The 22,626-nt window shown below is 45.1% G+C and overlaps 1 protein-coding gene across 1 annotated transcript in view; it reads right to left on the bottom strand.

Annotated features, from left to right (window-relative positions):
• Window positions 1-1,747: 1,747 nt before the first annotated feature.
• Window positions 1,748-22,626, bottom strand: part of SFXN5 (sideroflexin 5) — a 444,072-nt gene continuing 423,193 nt past the window's right edge. Inside the window, exon 14 of the mRNA XM_089661198.1 lies at window positions 1,748-1,963. Within this exon, the coding sequence (XP_089517324.1) occupies window positions 1,886-1,963 (78 nt within the window). The 3' untranslated portion in view covers window positions 1,748-1,885. The remainder of the gene's footprint in view (window positions 1,964-22,626) is intronic.

Here is a 22,626-nt window from a genome sequence, read left to right on the forward strand (position 1 = left end):
AAACAACTTAGTAGAGGATGAGGAGATATGGCACAATCAGGTGGGATGGGAAATAACCCAGTGGAGAATGAGTAGGTATGGCACAAACAGATAGGATGGGATACAGCCAAGAAAAAAACAATAAGATAGAACCCAGAGCTCAGTTACATAAGATGATATACAGTACAGTACAAATAGGTGAATTATAACAGAAAAGTGAAACAAATCTCAACCAGACAGTATGAGACACAGCGTAGTAGAATGTGGAATGACATGGCCTTGCTGGATTTGCCAAAATACGATCCAGAGAGATAAGATGATACAAGAAAGATATAATATATGGCCAAAAGTATGTGGGCATTCCTTCAAATTACTGAGTTCAGCTGCACAAAATCTGGTCCAAAGGTCAGGTGTGGAGAAACTCAAGTGGCCTGCACATAGCCCTGACTTTAATCCACCTGAACAACTTTAGATAGACAGGAATGCCTATTATGAGCCAGCCTTTTCTTTTAACATCAAATGCTTTGTTGGGTAAATAGGCACACATTTTTACAGATAAGCTCAAATTCTGGTGGCAAGCCTTTCCAGAAGAGTGGAGGTTGTTACACCTTCAAAGGGAGGCAACTCCATAAAAATGCAATGGGGTGTCCAATAAGCTCATATAGTTGTGATGGCCAGGTGTCCACAAACTTTGGGCCATATAGTACATGATGGGACACAACCCTATAATGTGTGTCAAAACAGGATGTATTGGTATAGAGAGTACAGGGTTTAGTGAGGAATATATATGAAGTCAAAGCCCCATAAAAAAGTGCATCAAAACCATCAAATAAAATATTCTGCATTGTAGATACAGAGATATGAAAACTATTCAAATTAAACATTTGAGGTCCAGAGCTTTCCCAGGCTTGGATGGGTTCCCAAGGATGAATATGACCCTCAATAAAGACATGATCTGAGGTGTTCCTCTTTGAGTAGGTTTGAACAGACCCGGATGTGCACATGGTGTCCAGAAAGTCCTACTAGACGTATAAGACATCTTGAAATACTCCACAAAATATACTGTACTGCTTGGTGATAAATGTGGACTGAGTGATTTTAAAGAATCTAGAACATATTTCCTCTGTAACTTTCACGGTTACAGCTACAGTAAGTGCTCCCAACATGACCGTGAAATTCCTTCTAGAGTCTAGGCCCCACCAAAACAGACAATTCTCACAAAACTACTAAAATCTGTGAACCTGAGATCTATAAGTGTAACACAAAGCCAGGCCTACAAATATGTGTTGTGTGACAGCAGACTTTGATGTCATTTGTTAAGAGTTATAAAATCTGATAATAGGCGCAGAGTTGGCTCATGTGACATCAGCTGATGGTAATGAAAGAGGGTCTCTTTCATTAAACCCAAGAAAAACAGGACTGGGACTTAACCTCAAGCTTTGCCTAAAAAACAGGACCTAACTGTGCGACTTCCACCTGTGTCTAAACGGGTACAGGAGCGAGATAGGTGACATCATTTGTTGCCATATGGCCTTAGACTAAGCCCAACAAGATCAGAACTGGGTCATGTGGCATTAGTCAATGTGTTTTGGACATTGAACTGGGTCTGCAGGCTTGGCACGTGGGTAGATTCACTCTTCATGCAGTAATGGTGGGTATGTATTCTTCATCTGAAGCCTAAAGATGTTGATGCCATATTTGTGCAGCTTCTTGTCCCCCCTCAGCGATGCTAAACCTTGAATGTTGCGTGTCTACTAGTCTGGTGAGGTGACAGTGGAGTGAAGGTGTGAAAATCTCCCAGCTGTCAGGGAAGAAAAGTACAGGTGCACTTGTCTCTTCCCCGCACCGCGCTGAGTGACTAGGGGGCTCTTCCTTGCTGATCCGTGCTGAGGTGACGGATTTTGGCTTACAATCCTTTGTTGTAGACCACCGTGCGGCAGGTGGTGTTCTTCGCGATCTCTGGCTCAAGTCGAGAGGTCTCAATCTGTGAAGGATTCAAAGAGAAGTTACCATCAGACAAGTGTTAGAAAGCGTACATGTAAAGCTTTGCAGAACAATACAGCACAAAATTTGACGGAATGCAAGAACAGTTCATATTCTTATTAAAATGTAAGAATTGTGAGGGTATTAGAAACACTGCTTACCCCTACAAACATCAGCTGTTTACGTGGTTTTGATGTTTTATTGCTAGTACATTTCTGTTACGTCTAGGAACCCATCATCCTTTCAAGAGCTTTGGTGGTTTGGACAGCTTGCTCCAGACTTGCTTTGTGGCAATTAGATTCCATAACAGAGTCCTTTCTGATAGTCTGTCTCCTTAACACAAACCTTTATACTTGGCCCAAGTACTTTACTTTATAGCAGGCACCAGGTAAAGGGCTAAGGTGTCCGTTTATGACACATAGAATAGCTGCGATTCAGAGGATCGCAGCTATTCTCTGGTCATTCACAGTTTATGACACCCAGGAGAACATGTTCAGCCCTTCTCTGGAGATCTGTGTTCTCCCTCCAGATTCTCCAGCCCAGAGCTGGAGAATCGGAGGGACCGCAAAGTAAGCAGAGATAATTTACCTCTACTTAGTAAACTGATCTCTTACTGTAATCTCGTGAGATTATAGTAAAATCAGCCGTTTTCCAGCATTTGTAGACCGTTCTCCCTTCGTTTGGAGAACTGATCTACATATGCTTCATAAACGGCATTCACAGGAGAACTGTGTTCTCCGAGAATGCCGGAGAACTGAGCAGCGATCATTTACTGCTGGTTCATAAATGGACACCTAAAACATCTGCTGTATCAGAACACAGGAACCTCCCGATGCTGGAATGTATATTTATTTTCTTTCCATAATGCCCTTGCATCCCTAAATGCCAGGGCATGGTGTAATGCAGAAAGTGACCAGACCTCTTGTGGCGGTGCTGTGACCCATTTTTTAGCCTCTCCCGCATCCCTTTGGGTTACAATGTTTGATGGACAGTCTCACTGCCCAGTAGACACTGGGGGAGGTTTGACGAGACGGGTGCGAAATACAACAATGAGAGGCCTGGTCAATGTTGTGCCCTGGATTGAAAGGCACAGGAACAGTCTGAAAAGACTAATCGCTAGGAGCTGCCTACAATATAATCCGATGACTCTTTTATCCTCTTGACAAGCCCAGAAGTTAGCGTTAGAGTAAATGAAAGATAAACGTTTGATAAAAAGTGAAGCCATATGCCAACACTCAACAAATGCGGAGATATAGATAGCTAGAGTTAAATGCAAATCTAGACCGTCTCTTAAAAGTCCTACTTGAAACAACATCAGTCTTTCAGATTGGGAGAAGTACTTTGCCCTGACACACAAATTGTCATTAGTACAAACCTAAATAGTTGCTGCGCTGCCTCTATTAAGTGAATATAGCTCCCTACTTACGTGTGGGTGCCTCACAGATGTGCGTGTGCCTCAATGCCCTATGGGCTAACAAAAATGCATCCCTCCTGCCCAATAACTTAATACATCCCTAGAACATAAAGGATTTTCATGGATAAGAAGATTAACCACTTTCCTACCGGGAAAGTTTTCAGCGCTGTTGCACTTTCAATGACAATTGCACGGTCATGCAACACTGTTCCCATATGAAATTTTTTGTATTTTTTTCTCACAAATAGAGCTTTCTTTTGGTGGCATTTACTCGCCATTGGGTGTTTTATTTTTTGCGCTATAAACAAAAAAAAAATCAAAAGATCAAAAATTTTGAAAAATAAAATGTTTTTCTTTGTTTCTATTATAAAATTTTGCAAACAGGTAATTTTCCTCCTTCACTGATGTGCGTTGATGAGGCTGCACTGATGGGCACTGATAGGCAGCACTGATGGGCACTGAGAGGCAGCACTGATGGGCACTGGTAGCCGGCACTAATGGGTGGCACTGACTGACGGCACTGCTGGGTGGCAGTGCTGACCAGCACTGATGGGCGGCACTGCTGGATACAGGTTGGTGGCACTGCTGGGCACTACTGATGGGTGGCAGTGCTGGGCACAGGTGGGTGGCACTGCTGGGAACTTGTGGGCGGCACTGGTGGGTGGCACTGCTGGGCACAGGAGGCCGGCACTGCTGGGCACAGGTGGGTGGCACTGCAGGGCACAGGTGGGTGGCACTGCTGGGCACAGGTGGGAGGCACTGGTGGGTGGCACTGCTGGGCACAGGTGGGTGGCACTGCTGGGCACTTGTGGGCGGCACTGGTGGATGGCACTGCTGGGCATTGATCATCAGTGCCCTGATGATCGGTGCTGATCCATCCTCTAACAATTGCTGGTTCTCGGCAGTACTTTCCTCATGCTGTGACAGCGTGAGGAAAATGCAGCTGATAACCGGCAACTGCATTTACTGGTGATCTGCTGTGTCATTGGACACGGCTGATCACGTGGTAAAAGGCTGCTCTGATTGGCCTTTTACCACATCACATGATCAGTTGTGTCTGTAGGACACAGAGATCGCCAGGGGTGCGCGGGAGGGCGCGTTCTGGGAGGACGTCATATGACGTCCTCCCAAAACTGGCTGGCCATGGTGAAGCCATCATTTGGCTATCTGCGGTCGGCAAGTGGCTAATCATTATACCATCTAGTTTTCACATTGAATGCGGACAGGGATATTTTTTCACATTGGAACTTTCACACGTTTGCACGTTGACTGGAACTTATTATTGTTTGCATACAATTGCACTGTATGCTTAGTTTGATGGTACATTGTCAAGTTTGTATTTATTTATCCCGTAGCACATTTGTTGTTTGAGTACGCAGAGTATATATATTGTTTTCCCAATCTAGGGATGTATTAAATTATTGGGCAGGAGGGATACATTTTTGTTAGCCCATTGGGCATTGAGGCAACCACACACACACATCCTTGTGGGGCACCCACACGTAAGTAGGGAGCTATATTCACTTGAGGCAGTGCAGCAACTATTTATATTTGTATTTACACAATTGTTCACCATTTCACATTTGTGGTTTTGCTAGCAGGAGCCAGTCTAATTGTCCTCTGCTCAGGCTACACTTCTACAAATTGTCATTAGTAACCAAGATACCGGAAAAAGGGTTTAAACCTGTCACCAGGTAGTATAGGTGCCCCTCCGTCCTCCACCAGTTCAATTGTACAATCCCGAATACTTGTTGGTGTTGCCACACCGCCAAAGGCATTATGCTCCACATTTGGTTGGAATACCCCCCCCCCCCACTTTAAAGCATTCTGGTTGTAAATCCTCACCCTTTATCGTAAACGTACGGCGACCCACATCCCAAAATCACTAACCCTGGCACTCCTCTCCATGATTTCAGGACCTATTAAGTCTGCAAAGAAAAGGGGTCATATTTTAACCACTACTTCTGGTATCTCAACTGGATAAGAGAACTGCAGGGAGATAAGGAGATTGGAAAAGAGGAAGTGGAGATGATCCCCAGGGTAGTCATTCCCCAATATTAGAAAACAACCACCACATCTTCCCTTGTGGAATGGGCCAATGAACTGGACTTCACTGGGGATTTCGAATGTCTGCTGCCACAGGGAATGGATAGGGAGGAACAGTGTAAACTTGGACCTCATGGTATTTGTTTAGGTTCTCTACAGCATATCAGGCTTGGATTATGGAGAAAGTTTCCACAGTGGCTGGCAAGCCATGATGGAGTGTCCAGACCCTCCCCGCTTCCCCCGTATCCTTCCTCATCTCCACTTCCTCTTTTCTACTCTTCTTATCTCCCTGCAGTCCTCTTATCCAGTTTGAGATACCAGACATGGTGGTTAAAATACGACCCCTTTGCCAACTAGCGGAACTCTCAGTAGACTGGTCTCACAACACACATGGTGTTGCCCAACTTTTGGTACATTCGGTCTTAACTTGCAAACCACATGTTTCTATGACACCCTCTGTGTATGCCATTTCAGCATTGCTGAAGGACCTGTTCCGTGATCCCTCTTTAATTTTTCTGCCACAGTTGTTATTTTTAATGCAAACATTTGAATAAAATAAGATTGCACTAAAAGTCCTGCTTGGTCCTCATCCTTATTTCTCAATCAAGCCATCCATGAGACGAAAGGACCAAAAGAGAGGCAGAAAGCATTGTGATTGGTTGCTGTAAACAGTGGGATGCTACAAGTCATAGCTCATGGCTGGTCAGGAAAAGAGAGTTCCTTATTGGTGGGTTTGGAGCTATAGAGAGGTTGGCAGGAGAAAGCTGTTTGGGAAACTGGGAACAGACACTAGAAAGTGGTCAAATGTGCAGACAAGATCCACCCTCGGGCCTCTGTGCCAGCTGCCGGGTCCCAAACAACAAACTATCCTTTTCACCTAAAATGTGAAAGAAACCATTTGTGGTGATTTCTCAAGACATGTAATCTTGAAGCTGAAGAGTGCCACGGTGACACCATTGTCCAGATCCTGCAAATTCTGGTGTCACCTCCTTTTTTAAAGCCTATTAATTGGACTGTAAATGAGCGTCACCCTATGGGCCTGATCCTCCTCCTATGTATGACCAAAGCGCAGCGCAGAAAAAATTAAACAATAATTAAACAAATACATTTCATCCAACTTCTGCTATTTGCCAAATAAAAGCCCAACAAAACAACCGACGCTTCTGGGTCCCAGTGCCTGAAATATTCATAAATGCATAGAGAATGATAATACAGGGCCTGACTTAACACGTAACTCAAAGTCAATCCCAACAGGTTTGGACATATGATGGCATACATAACGTTTTATTTTTTTTTTCCTGTGACTGTGTGTTTCCTTCCAGGATCCAAAAACACACTGGAAGCCTAAAGCGGTATTCACCCTAGGTTCACATCTGTGCGGGTGGTGCCGCTGCGGATCCACACGAAAATCCGTGCATCCGCACCACCCGCACAGAGGAATGCGGACCCGCGGGCAGGTGCCATTATTTCTAATGGCATGCCGCCCGCACTGGAAAACATCACCGTACTGGGAACCTCGACTGCGTTTTCCAAAGAAGAGCATGGACTTCTTCCCTGCGTGTCACGGGCACAGGAGTCCATTCAAATGAATGGGCTCTCGTGCCCATGCAAAACGCGGCCCTCACGGCCGCATAGGGGTAAATCCAAAACCAAAAATGTAATATATTGCAGCTCACTAATCATTAGATGTGGTGACTGCATTGATTTTTTTTTAGGCTTTCTCCCACGGTGATCTGGCCAGTAACACACCTCCTGTATTAGAGCGCCCCCAGTCTGGATGAAGGAGCACAGGGGGCACCTTTAGACAGCAGCATTGTCAGTCTGGAGGGATGGGGGGTTGTTAGGTGCTTTCACATGCAGTGGACTCTGATTTGATCAGCGGGGGATGTGTTCACTGATCCCCTACTCATCAAAGCAGAGCAGGCAAATGACAGGTCTGTGTCCGCTCAGTTTATGCCGAGCACACACAGGCAGATGCCGCTCTGCTCTATGGGCAGCCAGGTGTCAACGGACTCCACTGTCTGTTTATACCCGACTTCCCCCTGATCCGGTCTGCAGAGACGGAAGGGGATGGATCCCCTTCCATTTGTTTTTATCAGACTGAACTGGATCGGAAATAGGCGGTGAAAATAGATAATTACACCCAGTGGTCCATAGTAATACATGAACCATCCAATCAGGTCTGTCAGTTTTTCAGGCGGACCTGATCGAATAGTCCATGTATCCCTAGGGACCGGCAGATGTAACCACTTCAACCCACTACACCCACCTACCTACAATCCCATCTGATCAGGTAAGATCTCCCATGTGAAAGGGGCTTTACCTGTACTGGCAGATTTAGACACACTAACAAATTGAAGAAAACCATCAGCTCACACTTTATAAGCAGTTATAGCAAACCTGTTTTTTTCCCTTGTGGGGTAAAATAAATAAACAAATAAATAAAAGCTCATCATTGCAAGCACCCCCGTCAGTGGTAAATGGTTTGTCTCAACCCTGTAACTGCTACACCAACAGACTTATGCAGGCCATAGACGAGTCGAAAACCGGACATTTTTTTTTTAAAAAAACGAAAAATTGGCCGTTCAATAGGCCGACGTTACCACCAATGGTAAAAAAAAAAAAAAAACGGCCAATTTTCGTCCTGTCTACGGCCGGCATTTAATTACTTCCATCCCTGCAGAGAGCTCCGCTATTATATTTGCCATTAAAAATCTTGCGGTTGCAACAATGTATCCATTTGTATCCATTTTGGATACAGATGGTTTTATTTGGATACAAATAGATACATTGTTACAACCGCAATACTTTTTCATGTCAAATATAATAGCGGACTGGAATTCTTTTTCTTTTTCTTCTTCTTCTATATCTTCTTTTTCTTGCAGGTCACGGCTCATACGCAGATTTTTTATCGGTAAAACAATTGGCCGATTTGCCCATCATTGCCGGGAAAATCGGCCGATCGGCAAAATCGGCCAATTTTTTTCCCAACTTTACCGATAAAAAAAATGTGCAAAAACCCCAAAAAACGGCCGACCAATTAACCCACTAACGGTGCGAAAATCGTCTGATTTTTTTTTCCGCCCGATTTTCAACCAGTCTATGGCCTGCATTACTGGCCAGATCACTAAGTGAAAAAGAAAAAAAAACAAAAAGAGAAAACTAATGCATCCCTTGCATCAGCTGCAATATACTAAATGTTTCCTTTTGGGTGTAATACCGCTTTAATCTGCTGCTTTTTAAATTGGATATTTAAAGGGCCAATTCTCCCCATTGCAGCTGTAAAACACAGATCAATGGAAGGACAGCTGAATAGCCAACATGTCCTGTTCACATCGTAACGCTGCGCATGCATGTCAATGGATGTCAGCGTCCGGAAACGTACATGCATTTTCCATACGTGTTAGCACAAGTCAGTGGTAAGTGGCCCTAAAACAAAATATGTAAGTCGCACAATTTCAAAGTTGGGTGAGATGCTGATTTCAGGTGTGATTTGCAAGATATCTGACACGGATGTCTTTGCAAATCGCACCAAAAGTAGTTCATGTACTACTTGACAAATTGTGCGGCTCCGACCAAATCAGAACCGCACCGATACGACCGCTGTAATTGCGGACAATAGGGTGTGATTTGACTGCGGTCTTAGATAGCGAAGGGTTCCAAGGATGAGCTTGGACTCTTGGTTCAGTTTAGCTGTAGTAGGTCATGGATGACCATACCGGCCCCTTTGTTACATGCAGCAGCAGGGTAAAAAATCTCCTACCCACAGATCATTGAACCGGACAGGACAGCTTCCCATGGGTTTGGAAAAACTGGATTCAGACCGGGGTTGAACATGGCTCATCCCTAGTTGAAACCTTTTTTTTTTTTTGTGGCGTTCCACTGAAAAACAGGAAAACCCTTCAAACGTGAGTTTAACTACTTCAGCTCCAGAAGATTTTACCCCCTTCCTGACCAGGCTTTTTTCTTGCAGGTCAGCACTGCGCTACTTTAACTGGCGATTGCTCTGTCATGCAACACTGTAAGCAAACAAAATTTATATAATTTTGTTTCACACAAATAAAGCTTTCTTTTTTTGGTGTTTGATCAACACTGGGTTTTTTTTGTTTTTTTTTTCAATGTAAATGAGAAAAGACCGAACAAACAATATTTTCTGCGATAAAAACATATCCAAATTTCTTCATAAATTTTGGACAAAATGTATTCTGCTATATGTCTTCGGTTAAAAAAAAAAGAAGATCCTAGTGAGTGTATATTGATTGGTTTGTGTGAAAGTTATAATGTCTACAAACTATATGATGTATACCGGAATTTTTATTTTTTTTATTTTTTTATTTATTTTTTACTAGTAATGGCAGCGATCAGCGACTTATAGTATGACTGTGATAGTACGGCGGGTGCCATCTTTCTTCTCATAAAGGGGGACACAGAACCTCACGTGGCTTCTAACCCCTCACCACTCTACCCAAAAATGAAAAAAGTTGCCTTTAGATAAAGTTTTAGTCCTCATGCACACGGGACGTTCTTACAGCGGCTGTTTTTGGCTTTTGACGTTTTTTGACGTTTTTTTTCTACAACCAGTAAACCCCCCAGCATGTTATCCACTGTGTCCATGCACACCTAGACTGTAATCAATGTTTTTTGGCAGGGGCGTATTTTGGCTGGAAAAAAAACCCAGGACTAATGGGTTTCTAGAGGAGTTTTTCGGCTGTAAAAGCGCTCTAAATGCTGAAAAAAGCGGTTAAATGCCGCAATCTGGCATTTTTGGACAGTTTTTTGACCAAAAAAAATAAAAAATTTGGGGGGTAAGAAAAAAACCTAAAAAACGCAAATGTGGAAAAACACCACTAAATGCTAAAAAACTCATGTTTTTAACGTAACTTTACACAGCTAACATTACCAGCGTTATTAAATTGCCCCGTGTGCATGGGGGGTTATGTGTATGAATGTGGCGAAACATCAGATCCTGAGCTCTTTTGGAGGAGATGGTGTAAACAGTTTCAAGTATTCCATAAAAAATCTGAAGAATATATTTAAAAAAAAATATTTTTACATATATTTGTAAATGCATTCCAAAAATGTAGATTTGCATTATTAAAGACATACCGTATATTTGAAATGTATTTTTAAAACTATCAATATATTTTGTAATAAAAATGCATTTCAACATACAGTATATATATATATATATATATATATATATTTATTGAAATATATTGAATTTAGCCAAACTTGTAGCATTTCAAATATATGTCAATATATTTGGGAAGAATATTTTTAAAATATATTTCAAATATATTTTTCTTCTATGTGGGATCAATGTAATCGTACTGGAAATAAATAATGGACAGACCATTGAAAATATCAACTGTGACCACGGAACGTCTCCTCCAACCATGACATGTCCATCATATGTTGGGAGGTCATCGGTCGCTTCTTGGAAGACGATGAGAATTCTAGCTCAGCATGCGATAAACTGAATTTCTATAAGTGTGTTGGATGGGAGGCTGAAGACAGACGTTATAATATAAAGACCGCATACCCTGATGAGTTACATCATTTACCGATGCTTCATAAATTAATATTTTGAAATGTTTTGATAGTGGGTGCCATAATGTGTTGCATTTACTTCTGATTATTATCTCTCGCCATAATGCAGGAAAGAGTGTAGGAAGTTACCAAATCTGTTTAGTGATCCATAAATGTAAACATATGTTATAGACATCATCGTCTCAATTATAGATGTCAGGTGGGGAAGCTGTGCTGGTAATTGAACACGGGAAAAGAGCTGTCCTCCGTAGCTACTGCAGGCGCTAAAGCAGCGGGCTGCCGAGAGTCTACGGTTCAAGCATGAAAGTGATTTTTTTTTTATTAATTACTTTCCAAGACACATAATTACATAGTTAGTCTGGCTGAAAAAAGACAAAAGTCCATCCAGATCAACCATTAAAAAAAAAAAGTTATAATCCTATACCCACAGTTGATCCAGAGGAAGGCAAAAAAATCCAGCAAAGCATGATCCAATTTACTCCTGCAGGGGAAAAATTCCTTCCTGATCCCCCGAGAGGCAATCGGATATTCCCTGGATCAACGTCACCTATAAATATTATATCCAGTTATATTCTGTGTATACAAGAAAGAATCCAGGACTTTCCTACAGCAATCCACTGAGCTGGCCACAACCAACTCTTGAGGGAGTCTATTTCACATTCTCACAGCTCTTACTGTGAAGAAACCTTTCCATGTTTGGAGATTAAATGTATTTTCCTCCAGAAGTAAAGAGTGCCCCCTTGTCCTCTGTGATGTCCTCAGGGTGAATTATTATATTATTATTATTATACAGGATTTATTATTATGATACAGGATTTATTATTATTATTCAGGATTTATATTATTATTATTATACAGGATTTATATTATTATTATACAGGATTTATTATTATTATTCAGGATTTATATTATTATTATTATACAGGATTTATATTATTATTATTATTATACAGGATTTATATTATTATTATACAGGATTTATTATTATTATACAGGATTTATATTATTATTAATATTCAGGATTTATATTATTATTATTATTATACAGGATTTATTATTATTACTATACAGGATTTATATGGCGCCAACAGTTTGCTCAGCGCTTTACAATATAACGGGAGACAATACAGCAACAAAACAGTTCAATACAAGAGGGTTAGGAGGGCCCTGATCCTGGGAGCTTACAATCTAGGAGGGAGGGGCTAGTGGTACAAAAGGTAACTGTGGGGGATGGACTGGTTGGAGGAGTAGAAGATTCCATTATTAGCTGAGGGTAGGATAGGCTTCCCTGAAGAGATAGGTTTTCAGAGATCGATTAAAAGTGAGCAGAGTGGGCGATAGTCTGATAAATTGAGGTAGAGAGTTCCAGAGGATGGCGGAAGCTCTGAAGAAGTCCTGGAGACGAGCATGGGAGGAGGAGACAATGGATATAGAGAGTAGGAGGTCTTGCGAGGAGCGAAGAGTGCGGCTTGGGTGATATTTAGAGACAAGATGAATAACTCTACACCGAGTTCATGACTAATATTTTCTGTTTTAGATACTTTCCCCCTTCACTTGTCAACGGAAGACCTCCAACAAAGTTGGGAATAAAGCCCCATGTACAAGGATCCTTCACATGCCCACCTAGTGTTTGTTAGCATGAAGGCCCTGTCAAATGTCAACCTTCTTCACACCGGTGACCAAGGGGCAGTAAAAACAAACGCCTAATCCATTTGGTTTCCCAACCCCCGATCACCTACCAAAAAGCCACCATACAGCCAGAGGGGGCTGACCACGTGCCACAGCCATGCAAGCTTTCCTCTCTGAAGAGTGATTTACGTTTGGATTTGTTTGAATCCCTCGAATCCCACACTAACATGCTGCACACAGCTGTGTGTTTTTTTGGTGGTGTTTGATCACCACTGGGGTTTTTTCATTTTTTTCAATATAAACCAAAAAAAAAACCGAACAAACAATATTTTCTATGATAAAACATATTCAATATACAAATTTTAAATCGAATTTCTTCATAAATGTTAGTCAAAATATATTCTGCTACACATCTCTGGTTAAAGCGTCTACAGAAGATGTGATATATACTAGAATTTGTATTTATGTTATACCTGTAATGGCGGCGATCAGCGACTTATAGCGAGACGGCGATAGGACGGCGGGCACCCCCTTAGGCCAGGGGCGGACTGACAACTCATGGGGCCCCCAGGCAATAGGGGATTATGGAGCCTCTGTGTCCTTGCCCAAACTCAAAAAAGCCTATAAAAAAGGTACCAGGGGCATTTCATGGGGCCCCCAATGACCCCGGGCCCTCAGGCAGTGCCCGAGTGCTCGAATGGTCAGTCCGCCCCTGCCTTAGGCAGTTGTCACTGTGTCCTCTCTCTTTTAGATGTTGTCCCCCTTCACTTGTCAATGGAAGACCTCCAACAAGGTTGGGAAATACAGCCCCGTGTACAAGGATCCTTCACATGACCACCTAGTGTTTGTTAGCATGATGGCTCTGTCAAATGTCAACCTTTCAGGGTCTTCTTCACATGGGGTGGTAAAAAACAAGCGGCTGGGTGGATAGGGTGGATCAAATATGTAAATTGGAGGAACTTTATCCTTTGTAAGAAGATAAGATGGAGTCACCATACAAGATGGAACAAATGGGAGGAATTCAAAAAGTCAAGGCTAGCCTTAGCGGTTATGGGGGATTAACATAGAATAATATGGAAACATATTTTGTTCTTTTATAGGGATTACGATCTCCGGAAATGAACAGGAGAATGCAGAGCAGAAGGGGCAGGGATTGGATGTGGGGGGGGGGATGGGTGGTATATGGGTAGGGGGACAGGGGGGGAAGGGATGAAATGATAAATGTTTTGATAATACGCTAAGGTTTTAATGAGTATGTTTGTATAACTGGTTTATCTGAAAAATTAATAAATATTTAAATAAAAGAAAAAAAAAAAAGACAAGTGGCTGAGCCGTGTTTTTTCCCATCACCTACTAAAAAGCTACTATACAGCCAGAGGGGGCTGAACACCTGCCACAGCCATGATGAGACAAATGTAGGGCTTGTTCATGCGAGCTTTCCTCTCTGAAGAGTGATCCACTTTGGATTGGTTTTAATCCCTTGAATTCCGCACCAGTTGTGGGATACTTGCAGAGCAGCCCCATTCACTTGAATGGGTCACGTTTGGCAGGAGCTGTGCCCATCCAAAGTGACAAGTGGTATAATTCCTGCCAGATAATGTGTACACCCCCGGCCACTGCAGCAAGGGGGTAGTGGGTTGTAATAGTGGGGCTACGTAAAAGCGGGGCTCAAACACAGGGTTTTATCGCCCCCCCAACCTCATGTGTGTTGCATTTTGGGTTGACAGATGGTGGCATCTGTCAAACTTGCCCATTCAAGCCAAAGGGGCCTCGCTACAACTGTAAGCCCCCTTAACTAGTAACAGCTCAGTAGATAACTAAAATAATGGGAAACTCCAGGCACAAAAACTTACAAAAATATATATATTTCACAATAGCCACACATCTACTGTACACTAAATGTCTTTGCAAACCGAGTTGTTACTTTGTAAGAGTAGCAGTGATATCATCACTCTGCTGTCCATAGCCTGTGCAGAGAGCAGAGCTATGGGAGGGACCCAGAAGGCCCCACCCACTACAGTCTGCCTGCAGAAAACTACAGGAAGGGGAGGAGACAAGACCAGTCACCCTGCACAAGGAGCGAGAGCAGCAGAGAGCGGTCTTTTAGGCTAGGTTCACATATGTGCAGGTGGTGTGACTGCGGATCCGCATGAAAATGCAGCACCACCTGCACAGTGGAACTCGGACCCGCAGGTGGGTGCCATTAATTCTAATGGCACGCCGTCTGCATTGGAAAACGCAACCGTACTGGGAACCTTGGCTGTATTTTCAGAAGAAGTGCAGGAACTTCTTCCCTGCATGTCTCGGGGCACGGGTGTCCGAGCAAACGTGGCCCGCATGGCCTCATATATGTGAACCAGGGTAATACAGGAAGATCCTGCACAGAGGTCATGTCTCACACTGGATCACTGCACAGATCTAGAAAAATACACAAAGCTCACCAAGATCCAAGGAAGCATACACATCTCTTCTCATTAGACATTGTTTGCTGGACCCGGAGTTTTAGGAACAAGGCCTGCAGTCCACCAGATACAATACATGAAGAATAACTGAACAGATTTACAATTCATTTACTTTCTCTTCAAAAAGAGTGAATGGAGGGTGGTGATGGGGGGGGGGGGGGGCATGGTTTATCAGTTTAATAAATATATTGTCCATATATGACATTATGTAGCAAGCTGTGTCATTTAAAGTGTTACTAAACCAAAGACTCTGCATTCACTATATCTGGTCTCCCCGGACCCTGCATTCACTATATCTGGTCTCCCCGGACCCTGCATTCCCTATATCTGGTCTCCCCGGACCCTGCATTCACTATAACCGGTCTCTCCAGACCCTGCATTCCCTATATCCGCTCTCCCCAGGCCCTGCATTCCCTATATCTGGTCTCCCCGGACCCTGCATTCACTATATCCGGTCTCCCCGGACCCTGCATTCCCTATATCCGCTCTCCCCAGGCCCTGCATTCCCTATATCCGGTCTCCCCGGACCCTGCATTCCCTATATCCGGTCTCCCCGGACCCTGCATTCCCTATATCTGGTCTCCCCGAACCCTGCATTCACTGTATCTGCTCTCCCCGGACCCTGCATTCACTATATCCGGTCTCCCCGGACCCTGCATTCACTATATCCGGTCTCCCCGGACCCTGCATTCACTATATCCGGTCTCCCCAGTCTCTGCATTCACTATATCTTGTCCCCCACGGACCCTGCATTCACGATATCCGCTCTCCCCGGACCCCGCATTCACTATATCTGCTCTTCCAGGACCCCGCATTCACTATATCAGCTCTCCCCGGACTCTGCATTCACTATATCTTGTCCCCCACGGACCCTGCATTCACGATATCCGCTCTCCCTGGACCCTGCATTCACTATATCCGGTCTCCCCGGACCCCGCATTCACTATATCCGGTCTCCTCGGACCCTGCATTCACTATATCCGGTCTCCCCGGACCCCGCATTCACTATATCCGGTCTCCTCGGACCCCGCATTCACTATATCCGCTCTCCCCGGACCCCGCATTCACTATATCCGGTCTCCCCGGACCCTGCATTCACTATATCTGGTCTCCCTGGACCCTGCATTCACTATATCTGCTCTCCCCAGACCCTGCATTCACTATATCTGGTCTCCCCGGACCCCGCATTCACTATATCTGGTCTCCCCGGACCCCGCATTCACTATATCTGGTCTCCCCGGACCCCGCATTCACTATATCCGGTCTCCCCGGACTCTGCATTCACTATATCTTGTCCCCCACGGACCCTGCATTCACTATATCCAGTCTCCCCGGACCCTGCATTCACTATATCCAGTCTCCCCGGACCCTGCATTCATTATATACGTTCTCCCCGGACCCTGCATTCGCTATATCCGCTCTCCCCGGACCCTGCATTCATTATATATACAGTCTCCCCGGACCCCGCATTCACTATATCTGGTCTCCCCAGACCCCGCATTCACTATATCTGGTCTCCCCAGACCCTGCATTCACTATATCTGGTCTCCCCGGACCCTGCATTCACTATATCTGGGCTCTCCAGACCCTGCATTCACTATATCTGGTCTCCCCGGACCCTGCATTCACTATATCCGCTCTCCCCGGACCCTGCATTCACTATATCTGGTCTCCCCGGACCCTGCATTCACTATATCCGCTCTCCCCGGACCCTGCATTCACTATATCCGGTCTCCCCGGACCCTACATTCACTATATCCGGTCTCCCCGGACCCTACATTCACTATATCTGGTCTCCCTGGACCCTGCATTCACTAAATCTAGTCTCCCCAGACCCTGCATTCACTATATCCGGTCTCCTCGGACCCCGCATTCACTATATCCGCTCTCCCCGGACCCCGCATTCACTATATCCGCTCTCCCCGGACCCCGCATTCATTATATATACAGTCTCCCCGGACCCCGCATTCACTATATCTGGTCTCCCCAGACCCTGCATTCACTATATCTGGGCTCTCCAGACCCTGCATTCACTATATCTGGTCTCCCCGGACCCTGCATTCACTATATCTGGTCTCCCCAGACCCTGCATTCACTATATCTGGGCTCTCCAGACCCTGCATTCACTATATCTGGTCTCCCCGGACCCTGCATTCACTATATCCGCTCTCCCCGGACCCTGCATTCACTATATCCGGTCTCCCCGGACCCTGCATTCACTATATCCGCTCTCCCCGGACCCTGCATTCACTATATCCGGTCTCCCCGGACCCTACATTCACTATATCCGGTCTCCCCGGACCCTACATTCACTATATCTGGTCTCCCTGGACCCTGCATTCACTAAATCTAGTCTCCCCAGACCCTGCATTCACTATATCCGGTCTCCTCGGACCCCGCATTCACTATATCCGCTCTCCCCGGACCCCGCATTCACTATATCCGGTCTCCCCGGACCCTGCATTCACTATATCTGGTCTCCCTGGACCCTGCATTCACTATATCTGCTCTCCCCAGACCCTGAATTCACTATATCTGGTCTCCCCGGACCCCGCATTCACTATATCTGGTCTCCCCGGACCCCGCATTCACTATATCTGGTCTCCCCGGACCATACATTCATTATATCCGGTCTCCCCGGACTCTGCATTCACTATATCTTGTCCCCCACGGACCCTGCATTCACTATATCCAGTCTCCCCGGACCCTGCATTCACTATATCCAGTCTCCCCGGACCCTGCATTCACTATATCCGGTCTCCCCAGACCCCGCATTCATTATATACGTTCTCCCCGGACCCTGCATTCACTATATCCAGTCTCCCCGGACCCTGCATTCATTATATATACAGTCTCCCCGGACCCCGCATTCACTATATCTGGTCTCCCAGACCCTGCATTCACTATATCTGGTCTCCCCAGACCCCGCATTCACTATATCTGGGCTCTCCAGACCCTGCATTCACTATATCTGGTCTCCCCGGACCCTGCATTCACTATATCCGCTCTCCCCGGACCCTGCATTCACTATATCTGGTCTCCCCGGACCCTGCATTCACTATATCCGCTCTCCCCGGACCCTGCATTCACTATATCCGGTCTCCCTGGACCCTACATTCACTATATCTGGTCTCCCCGGACCCTACATTCACTATATCTGGTCTCCCCAGACCCTGCATTCACTAAATCTAGTCTCCCCAGACCCTGCATTCACTATATCTGGTCTCCCCGGACCCTGCATTCACTATATCTGCTCTCCCCGGATCCTGCATTCACTATATCCAGTCTCCCCAGACCCTGCATTCACTATATCTGGTCTCCCCGGACCCTGCATTCACTATATCTGCTCTCCCCGGATCCTGCATTCACTATATCTGGTCTCTCACAGTACACACAACATGGAAATGCAATTATTTTAGTAAATATAAACTGCTAAATACCTTTTCTCATCATCAGTATATAGCAGTCTTGTGACTTCTATCAGTGTCCAGCAGAGCATATGTTCAAGCTTGCAGGAGGAGTTTTCTTTCTGCTCTAAGTGGATGTGAAACCTCTGACCCTCTCTATGGACAGTGTTGATTGGCCCTGTGCTGATCACATGCACTCTCTGAAGAAAAAAATAAAACCTCTCTAGCAATACACACCAAACTGAGCATGTGCAGTGTCTCCACAAGATATGTCTTATCGGGAGATAAGACGCAGACACTGGAAGAAGAGGAGGATCAGAGAAGACCGGATCCAACAGCATTTTTACATAATGCAGAGGATTAACCCCTTAGGCTTCACAGTGAGTATAACCAGCATGCTTTACTGCATCTACAGACTGATTGTACTGTTGTGGGTTTAGTGACACTTTAAAGCAGGGGTGTCAACCTGGTGGCCCTCCAGCTGTTACAAAACCACAAGTCCCATCATGTCTTGCTTGTAACTATCGATCTTGCAATGCTTCATGGGAATTGTAGTTTGGCAGCAGCCTGCACAGTATGAGTACACAGATACACTGAGGTTTGTAGGAGTCCTGCATGGCACCAGCAATCTGCTGATCCCGGGTGCAATGCGTTACAGGCTCCAAGTAAAGAAAGGCAAAAATGCACATTTGTTTTCATGTGAAAAGATGAGAATTCATTATTTTATTTATAAAGGTGAACTTATCCTTTAGGGTCATCAGTAAAGACACAGTGTGACTGTTGTCTCCAAACAGGTGACAATGGGACCACCAGTTGTGGTGACAACCACTTCCTATTGGGGCTCTAGGATAGAATTAACCTTACTAACCGTTCTGTATCTGCCACCCCTCCACTGACCTCCACTCAGTGTCCTCCACCCCTCTCTGCCAATCCCTCCACTGACCTCCACTCAGTGTCCTCCACCCCTCTCTGCCAATCCCTCCACTGACCTCCACTCAGTGTCCTCCACCCCTCTCTGCCAATCCCTCCACTGACCTCCACTCAGTGTCCTCCACCCCTCTCTGCCAATCCCTCCACTGACCTCCACTCAGTGTCCTCCACCCCTCTCTGCCAATCCCTCCACTGACCTCCACTCAGTGTCCTCCACCCCTCTCTGCCACCCCTCCACTGACCTCCACTCAGTGTCCTCCACCCCTCTCTGCCAATCCCTCCACTGACCTCCACTCAGTGTCCTCCACCCCTCTCTGCCAATCCCTCCACTGACCTCCACTCAGTGTCCTCCACCCCTCTCTGCCAATCCCTCCACTGACCTCCACTCAGTGTCCTCCACCCCTCTCTGCCACCCCTCCACTGGCCTCCACTCAGTGTCCTCCACCCCTCTCTGCCAATCCCTCCACTGACCTCCACTCAGTGTCCTCCACCCCTCTCTGCCAATCCCTCCACTGGCCTCCACTCAGTGTCCTCCACCCCTCTCTGCCAATCCCTCCACTGACCTCCACTCAGTGTCCTCCACCCCTCTCTGCCAATCCCTCCACTGGCCTCCACTCAGTGTCCTCCACCCCTCTCTGCCAATCCCTCCACTGGCCTCCACTCAGTGTCCTCCACCCCTCTCTGCCAATCCCTCCACTGACCTCCACTCAGTGTCCTCCATCCCTCTCTGCCAATCCCTTCACTGGCCTCCACTCAGTGTCCTCCACCCCTCTCTGCCAATCCCTCCATTGGCTTCCACTCAGTGTCCTCCATCCCTCTCTGCCAATCCCTTCACTGGCCTCCACTCAGTGTCCTCCATCCCTCTCTGCCAATCCCTTCACTGGCCTCCACTCAGTGTCCTCCATCCCTCTCTGCCAATCCCTTCACTGGCCTCCACTCAGTGTCCTCCATCCCTCTCTGCCAATCCCTCCACTGGCATCCACTCAGTGTCCTCCACCCCTCTCTGCCAATCCCTCCACTGGCCTCCACTCAGTGTCCTCCACCCCTCTCTGCCAATCCCTCCACTGGCTTCCCATTGCCCAACAAATAAAATTCAAAACATTAACAATAACATATAAAGCCATTTATAACTCTGCCCCAAATTACATCACCAAACTTGTCTCCAAATAACACCCAAACCGTCCTCTCTGCTCCTTGCATGACCTCCTGCTCTCTAGCTCCCTTGTCTCCTCCTCCCATGCTCGTCTCAAGGACTTCTCCAGAGCTTCCCCCATCCTCTGTAACTCTCTACCCCATCTATCCGACTATCGCCTACTCTGCCCACTTTTAGAAAAACCTCTCTCTCCAGGGAAGCCTATCCCGCCTTCAGCTAATAACATAATCTTCTATTCCTCCTACAGTATCAGTCCATCCCCCACAGGTATCACCTTTTGTACCACTAGCCCCTCCCTCCTAGATTGTAAGCTCCCAGGATCAGGGCCCTCCGATCCCTCTTGTATTGAACTGTATTGTTGCTGTATTGTCTCCAGTTATATTGTAAAGTGCTGAGCAAACTGTTGGCGCCATATAACTCCTGTATAATAATAATAATAATAATAAAAAATCCTGTATAATAATAATAATAATATATAAATCCTGTATAATAATAATAATAAATCCTGTATAATAATAATAATAATATATAAATCCTGTATAATAATAATAATAATAATAAATCCTGTATAATAATAATAATAATAATAATAATAATAAAAAAGGAATTAGAGTGTTAGTAAAGTCCAAAAGATGCCACACTGATCCCTCTCCTCCAAAATGTATGAGCATTACATGTCAGCCAAAATCCCCCCCCCCCAAAAAAAAAATACATTTTTAAGCACTAATCTTCACACCTACCCCATGAATTCCCTTTGCAAGACAGAATTCTGCCCAAACACAATTTCCCCACTTCTAGCACAAATCGAACCTATTATTATTATTATACAGGATTTATTATTATTATTATTATTATTATACAGGATTTATTATTATTATTATTATTATTATTATTATACAGGATTTATTATTATTACTATTATTATTATTATACAGGATTTATATATTATTATTATTATTATTATTATAATACAGGATTTATTATTATTATTATTATTATTATTATTATTATACAGGATTTATATGGCGCCAAACGTTTGCGCAGCACTGTACAAAATGAAGGCAGACATCACAGTTCCAATACAATTTGGCACAAGAGGAATCGGAGGGCCCGGCTCGTTCCTACAGGTAAGCCCATAACAAGGCATAGGTGCAGTAATATCTCCTAAACGTGCCCCAGCACATCCACACTGTGCTCTCCATGGCCAGCATGCCGTCCATTGAGAGAGCTGGGCTGTGGCCGTGACTCCTGCACGCATGCGCGGGAGTGATGCCATAGTGGCTGGAACCTGCAAACCCGGAAAGAAGACCGGGTGAAGATGGAAGTCCTGTCAGTGGTGATAGCGCCCTGCTGGAGGCCTTCGTTTTAAGGTACGGGTTTCATAATGTACTAGGATGTGATGCATACAACCACATTATCCTCTTAGCCTCTTCATGCCGGCCGAACGCAAATGTGCGTCTGGGCCTAGACGCCGAGCGGCCGCACATTTGTGTTCTATTAAAAAAGAACATATTTGCTGAGAGCGCGCTCCCAGCACACTCTCAGCACACATGTCCGGTACTCACAGAAAGGTCCCGATCTCCTTTTCTATAGGGACCTTTCCCGATCATGTGACCGCCGTGATGGCGTGTCACAGCGGTCACATGACCCTATGATCCTAAACCCCGCCCCGCCTCCCGGCTTCTGAAACCCTTAAAGGGCCGGGAGGCACCGGCGTGAAGGGGTTAACTTTCAGGGTGAAAACTTTTTGGGGTTTTTTTTTTAACTACCGCTTTAAAGGGAAACCTCCCCAAATGGACAGAAAATGCAAGAAAAAAAAATCGCCACAAAAACTGAAAATGGTTGTAAATGGTTCTAACTAAAACCAGAGAAACTTACACTTGAAGAATTTTTGGGATTCTTGTAGATCAACTACTAACCCAACGTGACTACAGTCTGAGCAGGCACCAACAGGCCAGAATATTTATGGCTAGGGTGTCACCATAAGTCCTCATGCACACTGGATGTTTTTACAGCGGCTGTTTTTGGCTTTTTATGGTTTTTTTCTACAGCCAGTAAACTCCCCAGCATGTT

The sequence above is a fragment of the Staurois parvus genome, unplaced genomic scaffold, assembly GCF_062004578.1.
Source record: "Staurois parvus isolate SC_StPar_1 unplaced genomic scaffold, SC_StPar_1.0 ptg001325l, whole genome shotgun sequence".
Lineage (NCBI taxonomy): Eukaryota > Metazoa > Chordata > Amphibia > Anura > Ranidae > Staurois > Staurois parvus.